The sequence below is a fragment of the Choristoneura fumiferana genome, chromosome Z (assembly GCF_025370935.1).
Source record: "Choristoneura fumiferana chromosome Z, NRCan_CFum_1, whole genome shotgun sequence".
NCBI lineage: Eukaryota > Metazoa > Arthropoda > Insecta > Lepidoptera > Tortricidae > Choristoneura > Choristoneura fumiferana.
Genome location: NC_133472.1, coordinates 44,227,081 through 44,253,488, shown reverse-complemented (window position 1 = coordinate 44,253,488; position 26,408 = coordinate 44,227,081). Strand labels below are relative to the sequence as shown.

Genomic DNA, 26,408 nt, shown 5'->3' with positions numbered 1-26,408 from the left:
TTAAATGCCTTTTTACTAATACTGAAAAAACCCCAACACGTAAATAACGAGATGTATCGAAATAAAAATCACCTGTCATGTTTTACAAACGCACATATTTATTAAAAGCATAATTAAACATCAATAAATAACATATAAACTAACATTGTAAATAACTATCTAACTAACGTACTAAAGGTGTAAAACTAAAACTAAAACTTACTGCCAACTGGGCATTTTTACTTACAGTGACACTTTACTTTTTTTAGAGGACTTGCACAAATATCGCTAGATGGCGTTAGTGTCGTGAGCTCCGTTTGACGGTTGCTCGTGATTGGTTAAATAACTAAATGAGCCAATCGCAAGCAAACGTCAAACGCACCTCACGACACTAACGCCATCTAGCGATATGACGGCTCTGTGAAAACCCTCATTAGGTAATTCTGGGTTCTTACTATGAATCATGAGTACTGATTTTGATGAAGAAAAAAAATTCCCAAAATTTTTCATACAACTTTGAAGGGTCCATTTTGTGACCATCCAAATAAACTGTATGAAATAAAAATACAAAACTGACAAAACGAGAACCCGAAATTTCCTAATTCTGAAAAAAGGAGGGTGCGTTTAAAATGAAAATGCCCAACTACACGTGCAATGGCGAACGTATTTTCTGTTCGTCACATATAATTATGAGCAGAATTAACAAAACACGCTCACCGATCGCGTATAGTCGTGACTAGGCTGTTATTCAATGAAAATCTTTTGAGTGGATTAGCGGCCTGGCCCTAAGTATACGAAGTGCAGAATTCGAACTTCCTATCTTGCCGTCCCGCCGACGCTAATATTAAGGTACGATACGAACTTCGATATTCGAATTTCGTAGTATAATATAACCTTCCTGTTGCGGTACAAATTTAGTGAATAAACTATTCTGTCCAACTGGACCACTTAGGGAACCTCTGTTCTAGACTATAAGCACAGTATTTTTTGCACCGTTTTACTCAGCGCTAATTGTTGCGATTACAGAACTAACAAATATGAAAATAAGAAAGCTTGTAAGTTGCTTAGTTTGAGGTAGAGTAAAGTTTTTTTGACAGGCAAAATAACGCTGCATTTTTTAAACAATCCTAACTAGTACACTGCACTGCGAACAGATTTAATCAAAGGACAAACTTGAACATTTTGTAATGTTGGCAGCTCTAGTTGATGACGTATTTGATTTATACAAATACTTAACATAGGTAATAAATAAATATTAATGTGGCACTTGACACCACTAGTCAGTTGACATACTTTTTATGAGCTTATTGTTCAACCCAGTTGATCAACTATTTATTGATGCAAAAGCGTAACTAAAAATGTAATTAATTTGTTTTTCAGCGCGGAAACATGATTATATTTTTAATTAAAATTATATTTTAACCCATTTGCTGTCAGCCGTGGGTGCCGTTTAATTCTAATACAAACTTTTAGCATAATTTCATTTAACTACTATTAAAACTCATAATAAACATGATGTATAAAACAAAATAACTATATAATGTTGTTGGTCATAACAATTAAATAACAATACCTACCGTGTAATGATAAAAACATTCTTTATAACGATCATATGGAATAATTTTACTTGTTATAACATACATTCAGTATAATGATTACAATTTAGAACTAAATTTTAACGAATTATCGGGTGACATAATATTATATGTTATATATTCGGTGGCACTTAAAGTATTAAATTATAAAGCAACCAACCTTTCGATCTTAAGGCATGTCACCGTTAGGATCGACGACGAGCGAAGCGAGGAGGGGTGTTAGGTAGAACTGAGACCCTACAGCGCGCGAGCCGAGCGAGCGAAGTGAGCATGCCGCTACCGCGGCCGGCGAAGCGCCAGAACCGACTTTTTATAGTACCATAGGAACTTTTTAAGAATTCTTTGATTATTATGGTCTTAGTTTACAAAAAGGACTTTATGAGCAATAAATACTGTACAAAGTGACCAGTATATACATATTTATTGCCCATTATCCAAATACATTAATATGCAACTGAACTATTATTACTTCGAAATTATGCAATTTATTTATAAAAAAATGGTTTTTAAGCTAGATAATCATTTCTATCGATCAAAATTATGCAAATCGTAGTATAATGTTAAATAAAAAATCGAAAAGAGTTGGTACTAAAACATTACACACCCACCGTAACTAAAATGAGCAGGACCAGATTGACAGGCCTGGATGGCTCGAGGAAGCGTAAGAGCAAAAGCCCCTAAGTTTTTTTTTACCAATTGTATTGTAGGGGTAACTCCCATTCAGAGGCCCCCTTAAATCCGACTTAGATGATATTTCAGGTGTTGTTCTTATTACCTATGAAAATACAAGATGAATTCTAGAACCAATGTAGCTGCTTTGTCGTTTGCTGTTTTGTTCTTTTAAGCAGCGTTTCCATCAGAGATGTGCGAGGATGTGTTACGAGGAATTTGCTTTTCATGAATCCCCGCACAGCACCGCTCTGGTGGAAGCTGAGCGGAGCGAGGCGAGGTAAATGAATCGTTTCTATTCTCTTCTTCTTTGTCGTGTCGCTCTTGGCAGAGCGGTCGTGGTCACATTGAGGCGTCCGCGTCGGTGGTAGAGGCGGACACAGCTCTCCGTACGATCTCCCGCCATACCCTTCTGTTGGCAGACTGTCTGGCACAGTCAGATACGCCGTTTCCTACAGCGGCCTTCACTTGATCAGTCCAGCGCATAGGTGATCTACCGCGCGACCTGGTTCCCTCCACCTTTCCCTGCACGACTAGCCGCTCTATGGAGTCGCCATCCCGCCTGGAGACATGTCCAAAGTACTGCAGTATGCGCGACTGTACTATGGTCGATAGACGCTGTGTGATGCCAAGCTCCTGGAGTATGGATGCGTTGGTGCGGAACTCCGTCCATGATATTCCAAGCATCCTTCTCCAGCACCACATCTCTAGAGCATCCACTTTACTCCTTTCCAATTCGCGCATTGTCCAAGTCTCTGCCGCGTAAAGGAAAATGGGAAATATCAGTGTTCGCACGAGCCTGACTTTGGTGGCTTTGGTAATGTCGCGATTCCTCCACACTTTCCTTAACTATTTTCGTTTCGTTTTTCGTTTCTATTGGTTAATGAAAAACATATTTCTCGCAACACATCCTCGCACATCTCTGGTGGAAACGCTACTTTAGTTCGATAGTCCCACAATCTATATCCACTCCGCTTATTTTACTCTTATTTTGACGTAGCTTAAGCTAAGTACCTGATAAGTTTTGATTGCCGGCTCTTAATGAAGTATTGTGGTATTGAACTAAAGTTTGTGCCAGATGGAAAGAAATAAAATGACAATTATCGGAATAGTTCCTAGCGTTTGTTGTTCATGCGATAGACAGCAGGGCTACTACGAAACTCGAAGTTCGTGTCGTGCGGTCCCTCTCGCTCTCGTATTAAATAGATAGTATAAGTGTCAGAGGGACTGCGCGACACGAACTTCGAGTTTCGTAGTAGCCCTGCAGGTTTCCGTAACCATAGGATGCTAACAGCCCCGTTTCCTGCCTTCTTAAGGTTACAGCTCATAGAGCCACTCGGCACCCGACCAGCACCGTCTTGACTTTCGGCGTCCACTCGTTGTTGACAGCTGGTCCACGGGTTGATGCCGCGTTGACAACGAGTGGACCTTGCGCGGTTCACAAATTTCCGAGTAAGGAAGATGAAGAGGGGGTAGCGGGGGGGTGAAGAGCGCCGCGTCGCTAGCGTGCGGGCAGCGAGTGGTCCACAGTCCACTCGCCGTCCGCGCGTGGCCTCGCGAGTAAGGCGATCCGGTGACGCTACGGAGTTGATGTAGTGAGCGCATGCCCATACAAATCCGTATGAAGAATACTAACCGCTCGAGTTGAGGCGGTGATGGTCGGGTGCCGGGTGGCTGTAATGAGCAAGCTGTGACCTTTAAGATGATTTGCGGTATCTAAAAATCACTTTTCACTCAGAGCTACCCGATGGTACTAAGACAAAAAAGTTTTTTTTTGAGATGACGTTTACACCCTTCAAAGGCAGTATTAAGTGTTTTTCTGCATTTGCGCTTGATTTTAACATTGACATTAACATTGCATGCACCAAAAAATTATACGTGTCAATGTCGTTTATGTCCATTCTCTTCCATCTGGCCCTACTATCAAGAGGATAAGTTTAGATTTAATATTGAAACAGGTAGATTTTATTTTACAATATTACTTTAGACATTCTACATTACCTAGCTAAAGCTATTAGAACTTTGGCTTATTATTTATTTTATCCATTTGTTTTTAAATTTAACAAGTCAATTCCCATTCCAGACTGCACCCTGTCTTATAATTATAATTATAATAACACCTAACTATACGATAAAATCTCCATCAAACAGTTATTTTTGGTGGACGCTTTTTCTTTCATAAAGGAACTATTAGAAGGGAAACTACATCAGTAAAGGCTGACCAGAATTATAATTAACCTCGCCATATTGCGGAAAACCAACAGAACTAATGTCTTGCACAGGTAACACTAAATTCAAATATCATCTGTCTATTGCTGTCAAAGATTAACGTTGTTTGCGCGTGGTATTTTAGAGTATTATTTTGTATTTTGTGCGTTAAAATGCCGAAGATTATCCATAGCCGTGGAAGGAAAATAATTCACAACGTATAAAAGTATTTGTCATAGAAAAAGTCTAAGGGCTTAGGAAATGTTCCTTTAAATAACATCACCGGCACCGTTGTCATTATGACTGGTAGGTATCTTATAGTAAGTTTAAGTGTAAAGAATGTTGCAATATAAAACGAAGAAGCGCTGCCCTCGCGTCAGATTTCTTATATTCCTGGTCGGCCTCTATAATCGTCGACGTATCTTACTACTTTTTTTATAAATTGGCGGTAGTAGTTGTTTATTATATTACCCAACATAAAATATGATTTAGTATGAATAAAAACTGATAGCACCTTCATTCTCAACACCGAAGACAATATCGATTCATCGACAAGATAGCATTAGTCCTAGACGTCTCATGGTAGAGTTTTTGCAAGGAAATCATTCTGGCTATACTGGAGAAGTACAGTGATGACTATACTTCGTTTTTTTAGCATTCGAAAAAGGGTAAACAATGTTGCCGAGTCTTGTTATTGAAAGACTTTAAAAAAAAACAGCAGCTAAGTGTTACTAATGATACCTAAAGCATGTAAATGATTATATCCTTGCTAATTGTTACATATTTGCTGCGACTTATTTTTCAAGTGTTTTTTTTTTAAATAAAAAGACACGTCAAGATCGCTTACCTTCTTTCTAATGCTAAAAAATACGAAGTACTTATATACACCGACAAAAAGAATTCTAGAAGCGTAATGTTAGACTTTGCTGTGCTTTAGCTCTATGGCCTCTATGACACTGACAGCTAATGACTGCTTCACGGGGTTTACGAAGTTTGAGCTGATTCTCTTATATTAAGGGGCTGTTTCACCATCAATTGATTAGTGTTAACTGGCGGTTAGGTGTGATTCCGTCTCTATTTGTTTTGTTCGAATAGACGGAGACGGCATCATATTTAACCGTCGGTTAACGCTAATCAATGGATGGTGAAACAGCCCCTAAATATTACAGTGTTGTCCTAGTTTGCACAGATATTCCCGAGCATCTATTTTTGCCACAGCTTAAAGAAATAATTAAGCTCACAATAAGGTATTTTGACACCAAACAAATCAACATACTTTTTACATTATGGTTGTGGTGGTGTGCATCGATAACAAGCTTAATTTTTCAGTTAATTTTAAATTTTATTAGTTGCTTTAAAATAAATAAATAGTCAATTGAGTTGACCAATAAGTGACGACATAGTTTGGTCTCAACTACCATATTGACGAATGAGCTTCGAATTTCAACATCGATCGATCGATAAATACAACAAGTCCGTTCCAAAACATTCTTTACTCAGCCCCCGCGAACAGATGTGTACTTTTTACCGCACATAACACAAGTTTATCTGGAAGAGACCCTTTCTAGGGATAAGTAGTGATTTCTGTGTACTATTCATTTGTTATGAACGGTAAAGAGTTTACATGCATACATATTGTATTATGCGTATAAACATTTAAAACATGATTATAACAGACACATAAATGCAAAAACGAGGAATCGAAATTTATTTACAGCTTAAGTAAATTACGTGGACAAGGTAAAATAAGCTCTAAGGCTTTGACTATAGAGCCGTGTTTAGTGGCTTCTGCAATGAGCATTTAAAATACAACAATGTAAAAAAGAAAATTCTTCTTTGAAATTTAAAATTTTCATTAATCCTTTATGATTTGAACAAGGAATAAAGATGGATTTTTTTAAACTATCACGGGTTAATGTCAGTAAAGCCGCGGGCAACGGTTAGTTTGTCACAGGGCTTTATTCTTTATTATATATAACTTGGACACTTATTTTCACAGAGTATATATTACAAAAAAAAAACCAACTTGCAATACGGTATTTGTCATTGTTCATTATTTTAATTAAAAGCTTGACAATTAACATTTTTTTAAGCTATCTGTAAATACAACAGAGTTATAAACGTTTGGAATTCAAGATAAGACAGAGAAAGAATTAATTGCCTGTGACGTCACACGCAAGTAGCGCATACTCGCTGCACAGAGAAAAGCGTTTTAGACAGAGACAAATATAGATTTTTCAAAAAGTCACTATAAATCCATTTTTCAAGCGAATTGATTTTTCTCTTCCCTAAACATTGTCTGTGTATCTATATTTTTATAATAACAGACAGGATATGGTAAATTCAACAGTTGTCAAATACCGTATTGCCCAGTTTTCCACGAATCCATCATTTTGTGCTACAAGATTGATTGTATGTTATGCTCATTACTGAAGAGTAGTGATGTGCCAGATATCCGTAAACGTAACGAGTCCGTATCCATTAATAATTATCACATCTTACGGTCCTTCTTATTTTCATAAATTACATCTAAAACTTTAAGTAGCCAGCGCTAGAGCTAAGTGAAAAGGTTTACGACTTCGTAAATCCGGTTATACAAATGAACAATCTGACACATCACTACGTAAGAGGTCAAAGAAAATACATGCTCACATGCCGACATATTTTTTCGATCCAGTACAATATTTTGTGCATAATTGTGCTGGTAATAAGCATAAAAGCATAGCGTTCTTGTACTGTTAGCATAAAAATTTGCGAGAAAAAGTAAAAGTTAATAGGGTATATTACTGCAACTTTCTGCCGTCAGAGTGCAGCACTAGCCCAAAACCGTAAACAGTTTTTTGAGTGTCTTAAATGCCATAATATCGTATTATTTCAATTATATTTTTTGAAATATAGCTCTATCGCTACTATAGATGTAAACATCATGTTATTTTAATACTCTTTGGTCATGATCTGTCATGGCGACAAAATATAAAGAGAACTGACGTTGTCATGGAGGTTTGCGCTAGTGTCGCCCCCTGCGCAGAGCTTTGCCTAATACGCCCTATTTTGGAAAACTTATTTTACGCTTCAGAATTGAAACATGTTCATATCCAAATAAGACTTTTCTAGGACCTTTTAAGCCACTTTATATGTTATAAATTCGAGCATCTTGTCCACTTCAACCTTTTTTTATCTTTGAGACAAAAAGTAGCTAAAAATTGCACCACAAACTAACATATTTCTTTCAAATATAATCCAACTTTTAGCTACATAAATACGTATCAAAGAAAAAATTTAAACAATGCTTACTTACCTAACAGTAAATAAATAACTGTAATAACATACTTAAATTTAATCTCTATTTTAATAAACAACAGTTCATCATAATATGATTAAGCACCTGCTCCACTGTTAGCGAAGCTATTGTCAAGAACAATGGAAATGGTCCTATCCCATAGAGACAGAATATCACCAGTTTTGATTGATCTGAAATGTAACCACGGATCTGTATTGAAATGGCTGTGACCGGTTCTAGTTAAAACAAAATGAAAACATATTTTTTTTAATCCGTCATGCAATTTTAATTGAAATCATCTATTTAAATACAGGTCTGTGGTGTAAGCGACAACGCTTGTATTTTACCTTATATAAGTACAAGCGTAATTTGACTAAAATACAATAGAAACAATTGTACAAACACAAAAACATAAATAAATACACTAAGTACAATGTGGAAGCTTTTAGTGTTTTAGCTAGAAGCATCAGACAGGGAATTTTTGATCTTTTAATTTGATCAGAAAATATTAAAACTCGACTAATAAATTAAATAACATTAGAACGGAAAAGATATTTGACACCATCAAGCAGTTGACACACTTTTTATGAGTTGTCCAAACATGATCTCTCCCATGGAAATAGCAAGATGTGGCGTAAGTTTTTGGTCAACTCAGTTGATTATTTATTTATTACAAAGCAACTACAGAATCTTATTACAGATAATTGAAATTCATTCTGGCTATCAGGAACAATAACGTATTTTTAATTAGTTATGTCTTGGCAATGAAGGTTAATGGTGTCAATATACATCACAGAAAACTCACAGAAAATATCACGTCGCGTTCCTTTCACAGGCGATGCGAAATGTGATTTTAATAATTACATTTAAGAGGTTTTATGGTGAACATTGCGTCGAATCTCAACACAGAAGAAATCCCCTAGCTATGTTTCAAGTTGTTTACAATTAAAAAAATGACACTAGTGTCATTTACAAGTTGCAAAATTACACTAGTGTCAATTTTAACTAAAATCTTAAAAATAAATCTTACAAAGAAAGTATTACCAAAAATTAAAATACCCATCCAAGTGTTTATCGGAGAAATTACGAATATTCTCCTACTGTATAATATATCACATAATTATACATTTGCATTTATCTTTGCAAATCCCTTAAAGTCCTTCCAAATATGAATCCATTTATTCGCCATAAGAACGGCAGTAGGTAGTTAAACGAAAAACGACTTCCAACGCTTAGAAATTAAGTATAGGGGTTTCACCAGGCAATGTGTGGAATCACTTTGTCAATACCATACGTCCAGCTTAAATTTGGGTCTTTTTATCTTACGGACCATTCGGACCCAAGGGTCGTGTCTCCGTCATCTGTCTTCTTGGTCATAGGGTTTCAATTCAATCTGAAAAGAAAAAAATCGTTACGCATAGTACAGGAATACTGAATTGCTTATACCGTTAAAAAAATCTGACTCTGCCAAGTATGACACTCAAGTGTGACACCTCACTAAGTACGCCTTGCCACTCACTCACTCCTCATGACACTCACTTCAATAATTATGACACCTTCAAACATAACACTCACACCGCTAAGTGTGACACCTCGCTAAGTATGACGCCTTGCTATGTATGACGCCTTGCTAAGTATGACGCTTCGCTAAGTATGGCACTCACTCCGCTAATTATGACACCCACATGACACCTCACTAAGTATGACGCTTAGCTAAGTACAACACTCTATTTACTAATTTGTGACACTCACTCCGCTTACTATGACATCTTGCTCAGTATGATGCCTCGCTAAATTATAACACACCACTTATTATGACACCTCACTAAGTAGAACACTTACTCTGCTAATTATGATTGTTTTTTTGGAGTATTTTTGTTTTTTTTTTATTTCAACTCCAAATTTGTTACTTTTCCCAGTGCTGGTCTCTTATTCTGGTTTTTCTGTGCATCCATGTCTCAGTTTCAATTTTCGATCTGCTAATTATGACGCCTCGCTAAGTATGACACTCCGCTAATAATAACAACACTCGTTTCACTAATCATGACATTTCACTAAAGTATGACGCCTCGCTGAGTATGACACTCACCTCGCTAAGTATGACCCAGAACGTGCTGTCTCTGTTAACGCGCAGTCGTATAGCGCTGATCGGGCCGCGGTCCCTTCGGAGCGACCCGTCAGCCAGCCCGAACTCGTCGAAGCTGTCCACTACAGTATAGTTGCCGGACACTGGTAACACTTCTACGTAAGTGTCGTAGAATTTGTCGGATGCGTGATCCACGTTGCCGCTGCGGAAAGTGTATCTGTGAACGAATGAATCAATGAATGAATTTTTCATCTCTCCTGTTCGGAAAGTTTAATTTTCATGGGTAGCCGGGTGGAAAATTGCGTTTTCATCTCTAGGGTGGAAAGTAATTATTTTTTAATTTTTCGGTTAGCCTTGGAGTCGAAGATAATTGAGTTACGTCAATGACACTTTTTTCACGTTTCGGCATGGCCATCTAGATGCACGTCGTGACCAAGGAGCTTATATACAACACTGGAGGTTGAACGCCGAACATCCGTTTGAAACAAGAAATTTGATCTTTATTACGTCACGAACATATTCCATCTCTTTCTTTAGTTAGGTTAAGAAAGAGATGGAAGTCACTCGTGAAATGTGAAAGAAAGAGATGGAATATATAAATAAGTAATAAAGGTCAAACTTCTTCGTTCGGCGTTCAACCTCCAGTTTTGTATATTAGCTCCTTGGTTGTGACCAACTCGATTTTTTTAAATCGGCCGTGGCAAGTGGCCATTCGAAAAGGTACCGTTGGAGGTTGGATATAAGTAAATTCAATTTATTATTATTCTCATTTTTTTGTAGTATTTTACTTTCCTCACAGTCGAAATGAAAAGTAGAGTGTCTAACTCGGGTGGAATTACTCATTTCCCCTCGAACTATTGGCGCTCTCACTTCGTTCAAGCGCCAGAAATATCTCGGGTGAAATGGGTCACTTTCCACTCTTGGTTATCAATCTACTATTCAGAGTGAATATGTAAATTTTGCGACGAATAAGTGTGGTGGTGGTGACAGATGGGTTCGTGTGATTCGTGTGTGTTCTAACAGTGTGGAGATGGAAGAACTGCATGAACGAATATTTCTTGTATAAACGGAGCTATAAGGTCGCAAAGTAACGTCTGATTTAATAATGGTGTTCCCACATTGGCTGGTATTATTAAAGTGTTATACAGGCTGTAACATTCAAATCGTCAGTATGGGAAAGTCTGAAACTATAAGACATACGAAGATCTGTTCTTAGGAACCAGGTCTTCGATTTTGATAAGAAGAAAAACTGCATTCATACATTTACAAAAAAACTTACTCAGTTCGGGAATCGAACCCGGTCATTTTGAAAAATAAAACATACGTTATTTCTACTTCGATATCGGTAGTGCAGGTCATAAGCAATTAATGTTACCTACTATGAAATACGATATCTAGAATGAATAAAATAAATTGTATTTCATATTCTTTCATAATGTAAGTTTTATTTTTCAAAACATCCGGGTTCGATTCCCGAGCTGAGTACAAGTTTTTGAAAATGTATGAATGCAGTTTTTCTTGTTATTAAAATCGATGACATGGTTCCTAAGAAATGAAATTCGGTATACGGAGAGTTTGAGTCCTGGAGAAGGACACAGAATAGTTTTTATCCCGGAAAATTGCATAGTACCCGCGGGATAGCTATAAACGAAATCAACGCGGACGGAGTCGCTGGTCACGGCAAGTGGTATATAATATATGGTATTATAAAACATTTTATACCAACGTGGGAGCGTTTAAACATCTAGCAATTTGTAACAATAGTAGATTATTGGCGTGGCCTGGAAGTAGTCAATTGATGGCTGAGTACGAGTTTAACTAATACGAAGCCAGCAATTGCTATTCCAGCCGAGACTAATATAAAGCTTTTCTCAAAAATGGTGAATAATTCTGAAATAGAATAAACTTTTTCTCAAAATATATTATAAAATTTTATTTTATTCCAATATTTTTCTTGTGTTGGGAGCCTTTTTTCATTAAAAATAAACTGCAGGTGTATTTTTCCATCGAAAACACCACAAGCTATTTCAGACCCAATAGGAAAAGTCCGGAGTTCCAACAAAGTATCTGATACCGGCCATTAGACTTGGCTGTATACGACTTGTGCCAACATTTCCATGGCCTTTTTAACTTTAAAAAAAAATTTGACTGATTGCAGGCGCGCTAATTCATTATTGTCGAGCTAGCGCGCCTGCAATCTTTTTAACTTTTTAATTTTTCGCTGACCATAAACTATGCATTTCACCTTCTGATATGTAAAGAATAATGACAACTTTTACGGTAATTTTTGGAAAAAGTTATAAAGTGTTGGACAATTTTTTCTTGTTTTATATTATAACGTTATATGACATTTATAACCAAAGCAGGAACACCATAAATTACAGTGGTTACCTTTCAAGTAATATCGGCTTTTGGAACGTGAACTCGATGGTATTCCCCTTCTTGGGTTTCATGCCCCAAAAGAAAGTTTTTCCTTCGTACGCCTCTCGAAGGTAGTGGTCGGCTTTCTCCTCTATGTCTGTCTTGATCGACTCCAGAGGGGGGTTATCGTGGGGGTAGAAGGCAGGAAGCTTGCCGAAACGGGAGTCCTGGAAAACAATGTTTATTAACGCATTCACTGCCACCGACGCATATATGGACGACTTGATGGCCACGTGGTTAGAGAACCTGACTACGAAGCTTGAGGTCCCGGGTTCGATTCCCGGCCGGGGCAGATATTTGACCCATATAAATAAATAAACGAACAGGGCAAGTTTAATAAAAGCTTGATAAAAAAGAAATATATACTAAACTTACCTGTACTTTTTGTATCTTGCCTTTTAACGACGAATATAAACCTATATGTTGGAAGAGCGATGATTTGTATTTCGGTCGTAGTTCTGTCTTGCTTTTGGCGCATTCTTTCTGTAAATAAAGTACAATGGGCTAAGTTCCTGCAATAATATACTGAACGGGAAAAAATCTGGCCCTCAAATGTATGCAGTAGGTACCTAATAGGTAATTTTGTAGTCAAGGGCAAATATATCGACACGGCCAAAGTTGCAAAAATATGTATACACGGTCTTAATGTTAAGTGCATAAAGTCGTGTATACATATTTTTGTGAATTTGGCCGTGTCGATATCTTTGCCCTTGACTGTATGTAGAGTGGGTCAAATATTGTGCCCTCAGGTATTCATATTTCATCCCGATATTCCCACGGGATAGGGATAAGATATTGAAAGAAGAGCAAAAAGAGGAGTGTTACAAGTTTGACCGCTATGTGTGTCTGTCTGTGGCACCGTAGCTCTTAAACGGGTGGACCGATTTGAATGCGGTTTTTTTATTTGAAATCAAGTTTTCTAGCGATGGTTGTTAGTTTCATCAAAATCGGTTTAGCCGTTTCTGAGGTATTGAACTTTGAGGTGACAAAGTCGGGGATTTTTCAATGTTTTGTTGGTTAGGTTATACCATAAATGTTAAATGTATTGACCAATGACTCTCCTTGAGTAGTTGGTACTCATGCAATCATGGGTGGTGGTGATTGCCTCCCATCAGATAACCCGCTCGCTCGTTTCCTCTCTCTCATAATAAAAAAATACAGCACCCGGCCATAAAGATCGCACATCGTTCTTTGGAAAGAGACTCGGCTAATTTCGGCTTCGTAGAGCGTTGACACACTACTTGTGAGACGGCTGTCAGTCGTTGTACAGGTGCAGTACGGACGCATTCAGATGAAAATATATAATAAAGAGTTGTTGAAACCCCCCAAAACTTTAACTTGTACGATGGCGTCTTTAGGAAAATGAGGGAACTATCCTTTTTCTAGTAGTTGCAACAGCTCTCTATAGATATCCGAAGTTTACATGCCATTAATTTGACGTAAACTAATTAAGTCCGTAAAGGTGCAGTATTTATTTGATATAAAACGTCACTTAATAAATACTATGATTGATGGACGGTGGCCAGTGTTCGGAAATCGTCGTGAACAGCCAATAGGCTAGTGGACAAAAAAAAGTGTTTAGTCTGTCAGTTAGATAATTAAAAAATATTGAATACGTATTTTTTCTTCTGTTTGACAAACAAAAAATGGCTAGAATACAGAGCTTAGAAGTCGAGCCGAGTCGAGTCGAGTGAAGTCACTATATGGTATGATTTTTACCTAATATCGACGTCACAAGCTCCCACTCCGGATGTTTGATGATCTATACCTTTGTCGATTTTTAACCACGTCAAATACAAAAGACATCACCCATACGCCAGGCTTCTACATTGCAATGTCTGAAATTGAACCTTAACACAATTTAACGATGGTTACTTTTGCATTGTAGTAATGGACTATATATATGTATATGGCGATGGCGTGGAACCGGCGGTACGTATATATAAGTCGTTGGAGTGGAAAAGGTTAATAAAATTGATTAACCAAAAATACGTGTCCCATATTTTTCCATCGGACCAAATTGAACTATATTTTTAACCCAGTCGTCATCCCTGTTGTCTTTTTCCCAAGACCGATGAGTAATATTTATTGCTGGTTACTGTAATAATGTACGACCAGGTGGCCTAGTGGTTAGAGAACCTGACTACGAAGCTTGAGGTCCCGGGTTCGATTCCCGCGTTGGGGCAGATATTTGTATGAAAAATACGAATGTTTGTTCTCGGGTCTTGCGTGTTTAATATGCATTTAAGTATGTATATATCCATATAATTATATTCATCCGTTGCTTAGTACCCATAACACAAGCTTTGCTAAGCTTACTTTGGGACTAGATCAATTGGTGTGAATTGTCCCGTGAAATAATATAATATAATGTAACCAAATACTACCGATGTCTTATAAATACTACAGACTCGATCAGCCAAATAGCTTTCTAGTAGCCAGTCGATCGGCATGTTGTTGTAAAACAGCTGTACGTAGGTTATAAAGTGAACCAGGTCGGAGCTTCTAAAGAGCTTCCCTATGCCGCCAAACACGCAATATTCTATAAAGAACCAGCCCGGGGTTTTGATGGTCGTCGAAGCAGTGAAGTACTTGATGTCCTGCAAACAAAGTATAATTTTAACACAAGATATAACAAAAAATCTGATCGCCTTATTTTATAGGTTTTGAAAAAAAACTGAACAGGAAAAAATTGCCTGAATGTCTAGCACGCCCACTATACTTCGTTTTTTTAGCATTACAAAAAGGGTAAACAATCATGAAGTCTTTTTATTGATAAACGTTTTTAAAAAACAGTAACTATTATTTATTATGATACCAAAAGTATGTCAATGATCATATGTCCTTGCTAATTGTTACATTAGCCGTGACTTATATTTTAAAATTGTTTTTCAATAAAAAGACACATCAAGATCGCTTACCTTCTTTCTAATGCTCAAAAAAAACGAAGTACAGTACATACATTCTTGGAATTTTTTAATGGATTTGAGTTTTTTTTTATTTTAAATAAAAAAATATTATTTAAAAAGGCAGCATAAAGTAGAATGGGTGGGCTTATTATTATTTTTCATTTTTTTTCATTTGATATTCCTTTTATTAAAAATAATAAAAACCATCAATCCCTTTGTTTCGCGGATGCCATTTTGACACATTATATACCATATGCCACTACGATGGTTTTGACAAATCTAATTGTATATCAATGTTGGAATTTCGCATCGCGCCGTCCCGCTCACGCTAAGAGTATTTAATAGGAGAGTGAGAGGGACGATGTGACACGGAGTTCCAATTTCGAATTTAGGAATAGGACTCGCTAACACAAACAAAATCGCTTGCTAGTACGCTATGGTTTATAATTTTGCTCAATCGCTTATGCATTGTAATAAAATATAGCCTAGATAGTAAAATAAGAAAACATACAATGAAATGCAGTGGAAATAATACCGTCGGGGACAGTGCAAATTCGCTTATCTACTATGGTGTGGTAGTAAATACCGCGTATCCAATTAAAAATTTTCATCACACTTGCTCGTAAACAGTGTCGTAACATGCAGGCTACCTTTGTGTTGCAACCCCCAAATAAAGCCTCGCCCGTACTAATTTTCTTGTCATGAAGCCCAAGGTCGGTAAATGAGTTTGTTACTGCATGGCGTGCAGGAGCGCGGCGCGCGCACGTCGGGCGCATGCACATGCTGTGGGGGAAGGGGGGCGCGGAGCTGGCGCTGCCAAGAGCGTAGTCAGCGGTATCGTCAATTATTGAAAAAATAATAGTTGTTCTTTTATAAATATACAATTTTACTCGCAAATGTGATGAAAAACATTGTATGTCGCACGGGCGGTACTAGAATTACAAACATTGACTCATTAAAGCCCTCAGTCTTCGACATCGGGCTTCTAATAGACTCTCGTTCGTAATTCCTTGTTTACCGCCCTTAAGACACAATGTACTATTACAGTCGTTGGTTTTATCTACATATTAGTTTAGATTCAACTAATTTGAAAGTAAAAGTCGAAAACGTAATTGCGAATTCGCTGCGCTTAAGACCTTATTCATGCAAAATTTCAAGTTTCTAGAACAACTAGTACTACTAAATAGGCATTGTCTGTCAGATACGCGGTATTAAAAAGCTACTTACGCGGATTTCGTCGGTGATACTGCAATACCGCGTAATTAGCATTTTCCATAAGGTGTAAATTTCACTGCACTAACAGTACTGACATTGTACTGTTCTGACACTGGAATTTATACCTTATGGAAAATGTTAGTTACGCAGTATAATCGACGATTTGTAATCTCCGACGATATCAAAGTATTTCGCATTCGCTATATTTAACCTTCGCTAAGTTGCAATAAAACGAATCACAAGTTTCTTAAAAGCTGTGCGGAAAAAAATGTCCATAAAAGCTACTTTTTTTTTTAATATTACGAATGCGGATTTTGTATTTGCGCATGTATGTCTGTTACTCTTTCACGCTGAAACGTGGACGGATTTGGATGAAATTTGATATGAAAGCTGGCCGTCTGGAATAACAGATAGGCTTTTTATCCCGATATTCCCACGGGATAGGAATCATCATCATCATCCCAGCCTATATACGTCCCACTGCTGGGCACAGGCCTCCTCTCAGAACAAGAGGGCTTGGGCCATAGTTCCCACGCGGGCCCAGTGCGGATTGGGAACTTCACACGCACCATTGAATTGCTTCGCAGGTTTGTGCAGGTTTCCTCACGATGTTTTCCTTCACCGCAAAGCTCGTGGTAAATTTCAGATGTAATTCCACACATGAATTTCGAAAAACTCAGAGGAACGGGATAGGAATAAAATCTCAAATTCCCTGGGGATGAAGTCATGAAATTTGGAACTGTTGTTTATAATGCAACGCCATAACAAGGATGTAAGTTTTGGAAATTCCCATCGGTATATAGACTCCCAGAATTGCAATTTTACTGGATCTAATGATTTAAACATGGCCCTGGTAAACACTATAGTGTGTTCCCAGGGCAGGCGAAAAATTGACAATCAACGAAGGTATTATGTGAGCGGCGAAACAAAACAATACGTATCGCTTCTCCGTAGACTACTGTCAGTGGCTGCGTTCCAAAAGGCCGTCGAAGAGACCCCTAAGGACAAGTGGGCAAAGTACGTTTCTTAGTGGGTGTACAATTGTCGAATTCAGCGATGTATTGATGTGAATAGAATAGACACTGTTTTGAAATGATAAAATAAAACTAATAACCTAGAGATAGAAGATAGTTTGCTCAGTTTTTGAATTTCTAAGAACTTTGACCCTCATAAGTACCAAAATCTGGAATCTCGACGTAATTAAAGTTGATTTTATGTTAAATGTTTGTATAATATATTATTAATATTAATGATATGATATTTTCCCATTCACTAATTATTGATATAAAAGTAAACCGCCAAAAAAAAACGAGACAGAGCAGGATGGCGCTCTTCGACACCATTTTGACACGTTTCTCCCAAACAACGCATTATTTCTCTGGAATTTTAAAGCAATTCGATTCTTCGACCTTGGGAATCGCGAAAAACTTAAGAAAATATGATATTGGGTGGGTACATTTTGTATAATAAGCAAAATAAAATCACAAGTTCGAATTTCGAGCCAAAAACGAGCGATCCTATTATCTATGCTGGTGTTGCCATTCAGGGAAAAAGAAATCTATTCATTATCCTGCATTGCAGTCTGTAAAGCTCTTTACCCATTCATTGCCGCGCGCAGATTACGCTGGGCTTAGAGTCATGAAATTTGGTATGTATATAGCTGGATGTCTGAAATAACACATAGGCTACTTTTATTCAAATATTCCCACAGGATAGTTGTTCTTAACACAACACCCCAATGAAGATTACGAAATAAATTTTGGGATTTCCCACGGGAATTTTGTAAAATCCCGAAATTTCAATTGTAAATACCAGATCGAATAGTTTATGTAAGGTCAATGTGGCCAAGACCGGCATACTTCATTTTTTTTTTACCTCGGAGTGATCTAGCTGCGTTAATTATTCACCTGCGTTAACAATTGTACTTGCATACGATGAAGAATTTCATAAATAATAGTTAAGCTATAGAGACAGATCATTTTATTCACAAATCAAGCAAAAAAATAGTATTTTCTAAAATTCGGCGAGTAGACGGACTTCCCGTGTAGTTTAAGGTAAGTCCGTCTAGTAATGATATCGGCCATACTATGGGTGCTTATATGTTTGTATTCGAATCCTTAAAAAAAATTAAACAAGACAATGAAAAGTGTACTTTAAACGTGCTAACATAAGGTTTAGATTCGGAATAAACACAATTTTTCTTTTTCAAAGGCAAGTCCGGCATATATTACGTAAATGGGGTGGTAAACCTTTTTTGGCAAAAAAATATATAATAAGTACTTACTTATTTATAAGGTTTCCCAAATAAAGGATCAATTGAAATTTTAAAATGTATTTTAATAGTTTAATTTTTAATTTACTGAGATCAAAGAGGGTCACCTAGCACTGATAGTGCAAGCTTTGCTTAGTTTGGGGCTAATATTTATTTGATTATTTATTTATTTGATAGGTATTTTTAATTTATATTTTCGGTGACATAGTGCCACAGCATAGTGCTGAGGGTGAGGGACACATTTCCGTACTAGTTTCAAGATCAAAATGCCTTATGAAATCGTAATAATAGTGAAATCGTAAAAACAGTTGGTAACTTCTGATTCAAGGGAAGTCCGGCATATGACGGACTTGCCTTGTACATAGTAGACGGACTTTCCAACTTAACGAAATTTTATTGTGATAAATGATGGTACGTATAATTACAAAAGTAAACCAATTTCTGATAAATTAAACACAGAATAAAGATAGCTGGTTCTTATATTACTTCTGTAGTTACTTTCTGGTGCAAAATCTTGTCACGAACTATTTTTAACAATTTTGTTAGCAGAGACCGTCGCACTATCATTTCGAGTTCCATACATGCAATTACTTGTTTAGGCGGATTGCTCTGAAGTTCGTTGTCACAGCGCCATCTGTTTTAGAGTGAGGGAACAAGCGCGACAAACTGCTTTATATACTGGACGCTAAAGCAGGAACCGCTTTCAAATTCAAAAGTTATAACGTGTTGACGGACTTGCCTTATAGACGGTCTTGCCCACATTGACCTTACTGATAATTTTTGAATCTCACCACAAAAGATTGGTGAACACTGGTGGTAAGCACTTAACGTCAATGTCTGTTTTTTTGCCCGCCGTAGGACCAAAGTATAGTACTTATAAAATCATGGCTTAACATACCACCATAAAGTTTTTCTTGGCAATGACATCATCTTCCAGCATGAGGTAGAAAGTCCCTCTACTCTGAGCGTACGCCATCAGGTATATGGTGTCCAGATTCTGTTTGGTCCTCCACTTCATCCGCTTGACTGAGTCACCCAGGGTGGGCTCTATGCTGTCGAAGTCAGGGTAGTATGATGGTGATGGTGACAGTACTTCTATGAGGCCGCTTTCAACCTCTTTCGGGAACCTGAAATAAGTAAGAATACATTTGAGTTTAATTTTGAAACCCTTGTTTCGTGGGGTCCTAGAGGTATGAAGCTTTGTGAAGAAATAAAGAAAAGGTTAGTAGACGTCCCGTAACAAAAATTTGCTTAGCTGTTTAGGAGGGAACGCTGCTACCATCTTTGGAACCTTGCATAAAGAACAGGAATCCTTTCGACTGCCATAATTTTATAAGTCATAATGTAACGTTGGTAATAATGATTGTTTGTCATAATATCTTTTCCCGCTGAAACCATACATTTTTCATATTTTTTTAAATGGTCACCTGTAGAACTGTATAGGTAAGGTTAGGTTTTTTTTTTTAACAATTCTGAAAACTAAATGGTTTCAGAGAGAAAAAGACATGTCAAACATTACACACCAACACAATAGTAATACCGCACTACTATATACTACCATACTACACCATATACCACTACCATACCATACATACCACACTTACATGGTCTCTATCTGTCTGGCTGTGTTGATGACGAACTCCAGGTCCGATTCCCCCACCATGACCATGATCATCGTGTCATTGAGGTCTGCCTCCGTCATCCCGGTTATTAGATGCTGGAAGAAAATGCATTATAAAAATGGTAAATCTCGTTGTAAATTCCAAGAGTACAGAACCCGGCGATAAAGATTGCAAATCGGTCTTTGGAAAAGGTCTTTTTTTTTATTCGACTGGATGGCAAACGAGCAAGTGGGTCTCCTGATGGTAAGAGATCACCACCGCCCATAAACACCTGCAACACCAGGGGTATTGCAGATGCGTTGCCAACTTAGAGGCCTAAGATGGGATACCTCAAGTGCCAGTAATTTCGCCGGCTGTCTTACTCTCCACGCCGAAACACAGTGCAAGCACTGCTGCTTCACGGCAGGATTAGCGAGCAAGATGATGGTAGCAATCCGGGCACCTTCCACAAGGTCTTACCACCTGCAAAACATTGCATTTTAGAACATTGGCGTACTCCATCAACCACCGTATTTATTAAGTGAAGTTTTATATCAAATACATAATACAGTCGAGTTCATAAACTTGTGAGCAAAATTTTGATCAAAACTTTCTGAACACGACTCTATTGTTAACGGTATAGAAGCGTGTTCAGTTTTTACAAATTATTGCTCACAAGCTTTTGAACTGACTGTATTACTACACTTTATGGACTTAATTAGTTTACGTCAAATTAATGACATGTATTGTAAACTTCGGATATCTATAAAGAGCTGTTGCAACTACTAGAAAAACCGGCCAAGAGCGTGTCGGACACGCCCAAGATAGGGTTCCGTAGACATTACGAAAAAAATCAAGTAATATTATGTGCGTTCTAACACTTACTATCTTTTCAAAGGACTGAGAAACCTTACTATCTTTTCAAAAGAGCTGTCGAACTATGTGCCACACGTTGATGAGAGTTAAAAAAATTAACTACAAAACTAAGTAGCGGATTTGACAAGACATCTGTACTCTAAATTTCATTGATAAACATCTTGTAGTTTTCGAGTAAAATGCCTGTGACATACGGACGGACAGACAGACAGACTTGACGAAACTATAAGGGTTCCGTTTTTGCCATTTTGGCTCCGGAACCCTAAATAGGATAGTCAAAAATAGAGATTAGAGTAAGACACCTGTATCCTTTTTAAAACATTCAGTTAGAACTGCTCTGCGTTTGGATCGTTTATGAAAAGGTCATGGTAGGCCCCCAGGCGCGATTTGTGTGTTTGTTGTTTTCACACATTTTTTCAGAGGTCTAATCTAGGCCATTTATCCGCCATTAAAGGCCTTAAATACCTACCGTGAGTGTGACCAGTAAGTAGCTCTCCTTGTCCCTCTTGACAGTTGGTATGCCGACCACAATCTCGGCCAGTTGCCGGGGCCCCTTCATGTGGTACGCTGGCTTGAGGCTATGCGGGTCATCCAGGAGATGCGGCATCAGCTGGTAGATGAAGGGGAGGTGCTGGAACTGCAGGTTCTTAGGGTCCACGCCGGATGCTGCTCGCGTTCCTGAAAGACCAGACCTTTATTCACCAACGTGACAATTAATGTTGTTGAAGCATTCATGATTTTTAATTATTATTACTAACCTAACCAAAAAAAAGCTGGAAAATCCCCTTTGTGTCAAAGTTTAATATCTCAAAAACGGCTAAACCGATTTTGATGAAACATGTCTAAGTACCATCACTATAAAACTTGATTTGAAATAGAAGAAACCGCGTTCAAATCGGTCCACCCGTTTAAGAGCTACGGTGCCACAGACAGACGCACAGACACACATAGCGGTCAAACTTATACCACCCCTCTTTTTGCGTCGGGGGTTAAAAAACGAGGACACAGAAAAACCCAGAAAAAGAGACCAGCGCTGGGAATCGAACCTAGGTCTCCAGCATTCCGTGCTGCGTGCTATAACCCCTACACCGCCACTGGACAGGAGTCTAGACACAAATTTCTCCCATGCCCCACACATTTCAGCCTGCTTTTTCCTTTACTAGCCACTTAAGCAGCGACACTAGCGACATCTATATTTTTAGCTCTCATCGAGAGACGTCAACATTCCTTCGGAACTAACCGCTCACCCGAGCAAGAGATGTCGCTATTAAGCAATCAAAATTATGATTGGTTTTATGGAGTCTTTTTGTATTTTTTATATCAACTCCAAATTTGTTACTTTTACGGTCATCCCGTGAAACCTAACGAACGTTTTATTTTCGTTAGTACCGTAAAAGTAACAAATTTGGAGTTGAAATAAAAAATCAAAAAAGACTCCAAAAAACCAATCATAGTGATATTCACCTCGACTTTTCGACCACATTACAGTGGCCGTGGTAACGAGTAGGCTCGTGACAACGTAACGTGGAAATGTCAGTGACATATATTATGTTGAGTGACAATAAATGATAAAACCGTAGGTGCCCGTTTTCTTGCAAGGGGGTTTATGTCAAATGCTACACAGCGTTTGTTCTCGTACATGTAAACCGTGCTTTGGACAATGGATTCTAGAAGGCCAGTGACATCACCCACTTTGCATAATGAAGAAAAGGGAAGTGTGACGCATTTGTATTTATGTTAAGGAGGCAATACACAACAACCTTCTATTTGTACAATGAACAATTGACACTTTATAATGTACGCAGTAGTCTCTCCGTGCGGTCTATTCTTTTTTGCGAGCGAAATATAAGCTCTATGTCTATTGAATAGACATGGCAGAAGGATTGTTTTTTTTTAATATAAATAGGCTACGCTGCGCTCAAAAACACGTATAGCCGACGTTGGGAAAGAGACTGCTAAGCTGAAGTGGGACTGGATAGGACACGTCTGTCGCATGCACCCACAGAGGTGGGCTCACACAGTCACTTGGTGGGCACCGGAGCACGGCCGTCGACGGCGAGGCAGACCGAAAAGGAGATGGCGGGACGACTTAGACGCGTATGCAAGGGATTGGCCTGACATTGCGCTGACCCAGGAGGTGTGGAGATCAAGAGGAGAGGCCTTTGCCCAGCAGTGGGACACTATTGTAGGCTAGTAAAAAAATAAATAAATAGGCCAGCGCCTGATGTTTTTTTTAATGTAATATATACAGCATGTATTTTTGATACTACCTCAAACTGTAACCAGACGAAGATTTAAGTGCTGTGAACCGATATCGAAATAAATTGTTGATTTAAAATTAACTACCAGAGCGTAAATTTTTGAAATAATTTGGAGCAGCAATGTAATGCGTACAATAATTTGATACGAGAGAGAAACGTTCTGTGACAGCTGTCACGTCAACAAGTGCGACGCTTTGAATAAAAACAAAGCAGTATCACGTAGTGATACATTGCGTGGTTTCGATTTGTAGCATTCGAAGATGGCGGATGTAGACAATATCTAATTTTGCTATTTCTGTTTCTTTGGCTAGTTGAAGTATAATTTTCATAGTGTTTTATGCGGCGATTAACCTTAACAGTGAACAGTGATCCCAAAATTCTATATTGCTCTCGTGTCTAACATTTTTTAATGCGCAAGTGGTCTCCACGTGGTTTCTGGAATTTTACTATCAAGTTGCAAAAACTACAATCACCGTACAACGTCCCTCTCAAAGAGAGTTTACCTTGACACTGGCGAAATTGTCCTATTAATTAGGACAAAAAAGCCATATTTTAAAAGAGAAGAAGATACATTGCGTGCTAATTAATTTTGTAAGGAAAATAATACTTAAGTCATTTTTTTTTACTATAACATAATAAAATGTGATTATTAGGGCCTTCACTAATTACCCTTAAAGTTCGAGGTAGAATAAAAAATACACGCTGTAAATAGCAAACAAGCGAGCAGACGGTTCTGTAACACCCGAAATCTGGTACCGTAAACTGCTTCAACTTTGCCTTCTGGCCCTAACATTGCCTGATTCGATTTAGTCGATAACTTAACACTCTTATAGGTTTTAAACTTTTATCTACACGGGAATTATTATTACGGGGGGGATAAAAGTTTAAAAACTTAGAAGGGTGCTAGTTATCGACTCTAAATTGAATCAGGCAATGTTGGGCCAGAGGGCAAAGTTGAAGCAGTTCACGGTATTACCGTTTTTAGATGCGTTCTTCGGGCAAGCAGGTGATTGGTACTGACCTGCCGTATGAAGACGTGCCCCTGGCTCATGATTTGAGCACTTTCCTGATTTGTCTTCCAAAAAGCATTGTAAGCGAACGAGGTAATACACAACCTTGATACGAGATTTTTTTTTTTTTATTTAACCAAGTCCTGTTTGCGGTGTCACTCTTCTTTCTACGGCGCCCAAGGTACTTTCGACCGCACCTTCAAACCCGCCGATCGAATGAGAAGGCCTATGATTCGGTGCCTCATTCATGGCTTGAGAGGGTCTTAGAGCTGTATAAAGTTGATACAGCTGTACCCATTCTTTTTTTTTCAATTTTGGCAAAAAAAAAGGTTTTTCCTGCTCAGAATTGAAAGCACAATCGATTCCGATGGTTTAAAGAAATATCCCAATCAAAAATGTTTGTTTTGTGACTCTGATCTCTTACCATCGGGAGACCCACTTGCTCGTTTGCCATTCAGTAGAATAAAAAAAACCCTCGGTATTGGGCGTCACAAAAAAATAAATACATTCGAAAGAAAAGGTACAGGTTTCTGTGAAAACCCCTATTTTTGTATACATACAGTATACAGCTTGTTTATACACGAAACCTTGAACGTGTTGTTTACGCACTTAATATCTCGTTACGCTGCCTGTCTTATGGCGACTCCTAATTGCGATGGAACTATGATGGGATTAAGTAATTAACTGTCAATGGAAAGCTTCTGGGCCTACGCTAGCCGACGCGGCCTGTTGAATAATAGTATAAACAGGCGAGGTAAACGTAGCGTTTCTATTGGTTAATGAAAAACATATTCTTCGCAATATACCCTAACACATCTCTGGTGGAAACGCTGCTTAAAGCTCAATTTAGACTTGCAAGAAAAATCGAGCAATTTGCATGACATTGCGAGGCAGAAAAACGAACTAGGTTAAAGTGCTCAATATAGCGCCGCAATGAATTACAACTTGCATTTTCTTGCGGGTTCGAACTAGGGTTTAGACAGCGTTAACGTTAAACGATGCGAGCGCAATAAGGCCTCCTTAAAAACGTAGAGTCATAGACCAACGAACGTCCGAAATGATGATATTGTCCGCAGTAGAACTAAGGTTACCGACATAGCCCGAAGAATTGCGAAACTGAAGTGGCAATGGGCGGGGCACATTGCTCGCAGGACTGATGGCCGATGGGGTCAGAAGTTCCTCGAATGGCGTCCGCGGACCGGGAGACGAGCTGTCGGTAGGCCTCCAACAAGATAATAAATAAATCCATCCCAGCCTATATACGTCCCACTGCTGGGCAGAGGCCTCCTCTCAGAACAAGAGGGCTTGGGCCATAGTTCCCACGCGGGCCCAGTGCGGATTGGGAACTTCACACGCACCATTGAATTGCTTCGCAGGTTTGTGCAGGTTTCCTAACGATGTTTTCCTTCACCGCAAAGCTCGTGGTAAATTTCAAATGTAACTCCGCACATGAATTTCGAAAAACTCAGAGGTGCGAGCCGGGGTTTGAACCCACGACCCTCTGCTTGAGAGGCGATAGGTCAAACCACTAGGCCACCACGGCTTCTTAAATAAATAAATAAATAATAATAAATATCACGGGACAATTCACACCAATTAAGCTAGTCCCAAAGTAAGCTTAGCAAAGCTTGTGTTAGTTATGGGTACTAAGCAACGGATAAATATAATTATATAGATAGATACATACTTAAATACATATTAAACACCCAAGACCCGAGAACAAACATTCGTATTTTTCATACAAATATCTGCCCCGACACGGGAATCGAACCCGGGACCTCAAGCTCCGTAGTCAGGTTCTCTAACCACTAGGCCATCTGGTCGTCAAAGATGGAGCGACGACCTGGTTAAGATCGCGGGATCGCGTTGGATACGGAAAGCACAAGACCGGTCTGAGTGGAGACCCTTGTTGGAGACCTACTTATGTCCAGCAGTGGATGTCTTTCGGCTGAGACGAGGATGATGATGAAAAACGTAGAGTGCCGTAGTTAAAAGGTTAAGCGAATCCCTTATTGCATCACTTTGT

General features: G+C 38.4%; 1 protein-coding gene across 2 annotated transcripts in view; it reads right to left on the bottom strand.

Annotated features, from left to right (window-relative positions):
- Window positions 1–75: 75 nt before the first annotated feature.
- The window catches only part of LOC141437871 (alpha-1,3-mannosyl-glycoprotein 4-beta-N-acetylglucosaminyltransferase A-like), a 51,537-nt gene continuing 25,204 nt past the window's right edge, over window positions 76–26,408 (bottom strand). For both annotated transcript variants that reach the window (XM_074101438.1, XM_074101430.1), the window contains 8 exons: window positions 21,581–21,789; window positions 20,239–20,351; window positions 19,533–19,761; window positions 14,626–14,838; window positions 12,614–12,721; window positions 12,209–12,405; window positions 9,821–10,034; window positions 76–9,124 (listed from right to left, as the gene is read on the bottom strand). In XM_074101438.1, coding sequence (XP_073957539.1) covers window positions 9,089–9,124; window positions 9,821–10,034; window positions 12,209–12,405; window positions 12,614–12,721; window positions 14,626–14,838; window positions 19,533–19,761; window positions 20,239–20,351; window positions 21,581–21,789 — 1,319 coding nt within the window. In that variant the 3' untranslated portion in view covers window positions 76–9,088. The remainder of the gene's footprint in view (window positions 9,125–9,820; window positions 10,035–12,208; window positions 12,406–12,613; window positions 12,722–14,625; window positions 14,839–19,532; window positions 19,762–20,238; window positions 20,352–21,580; window positions 21,790–26,408) is intronic.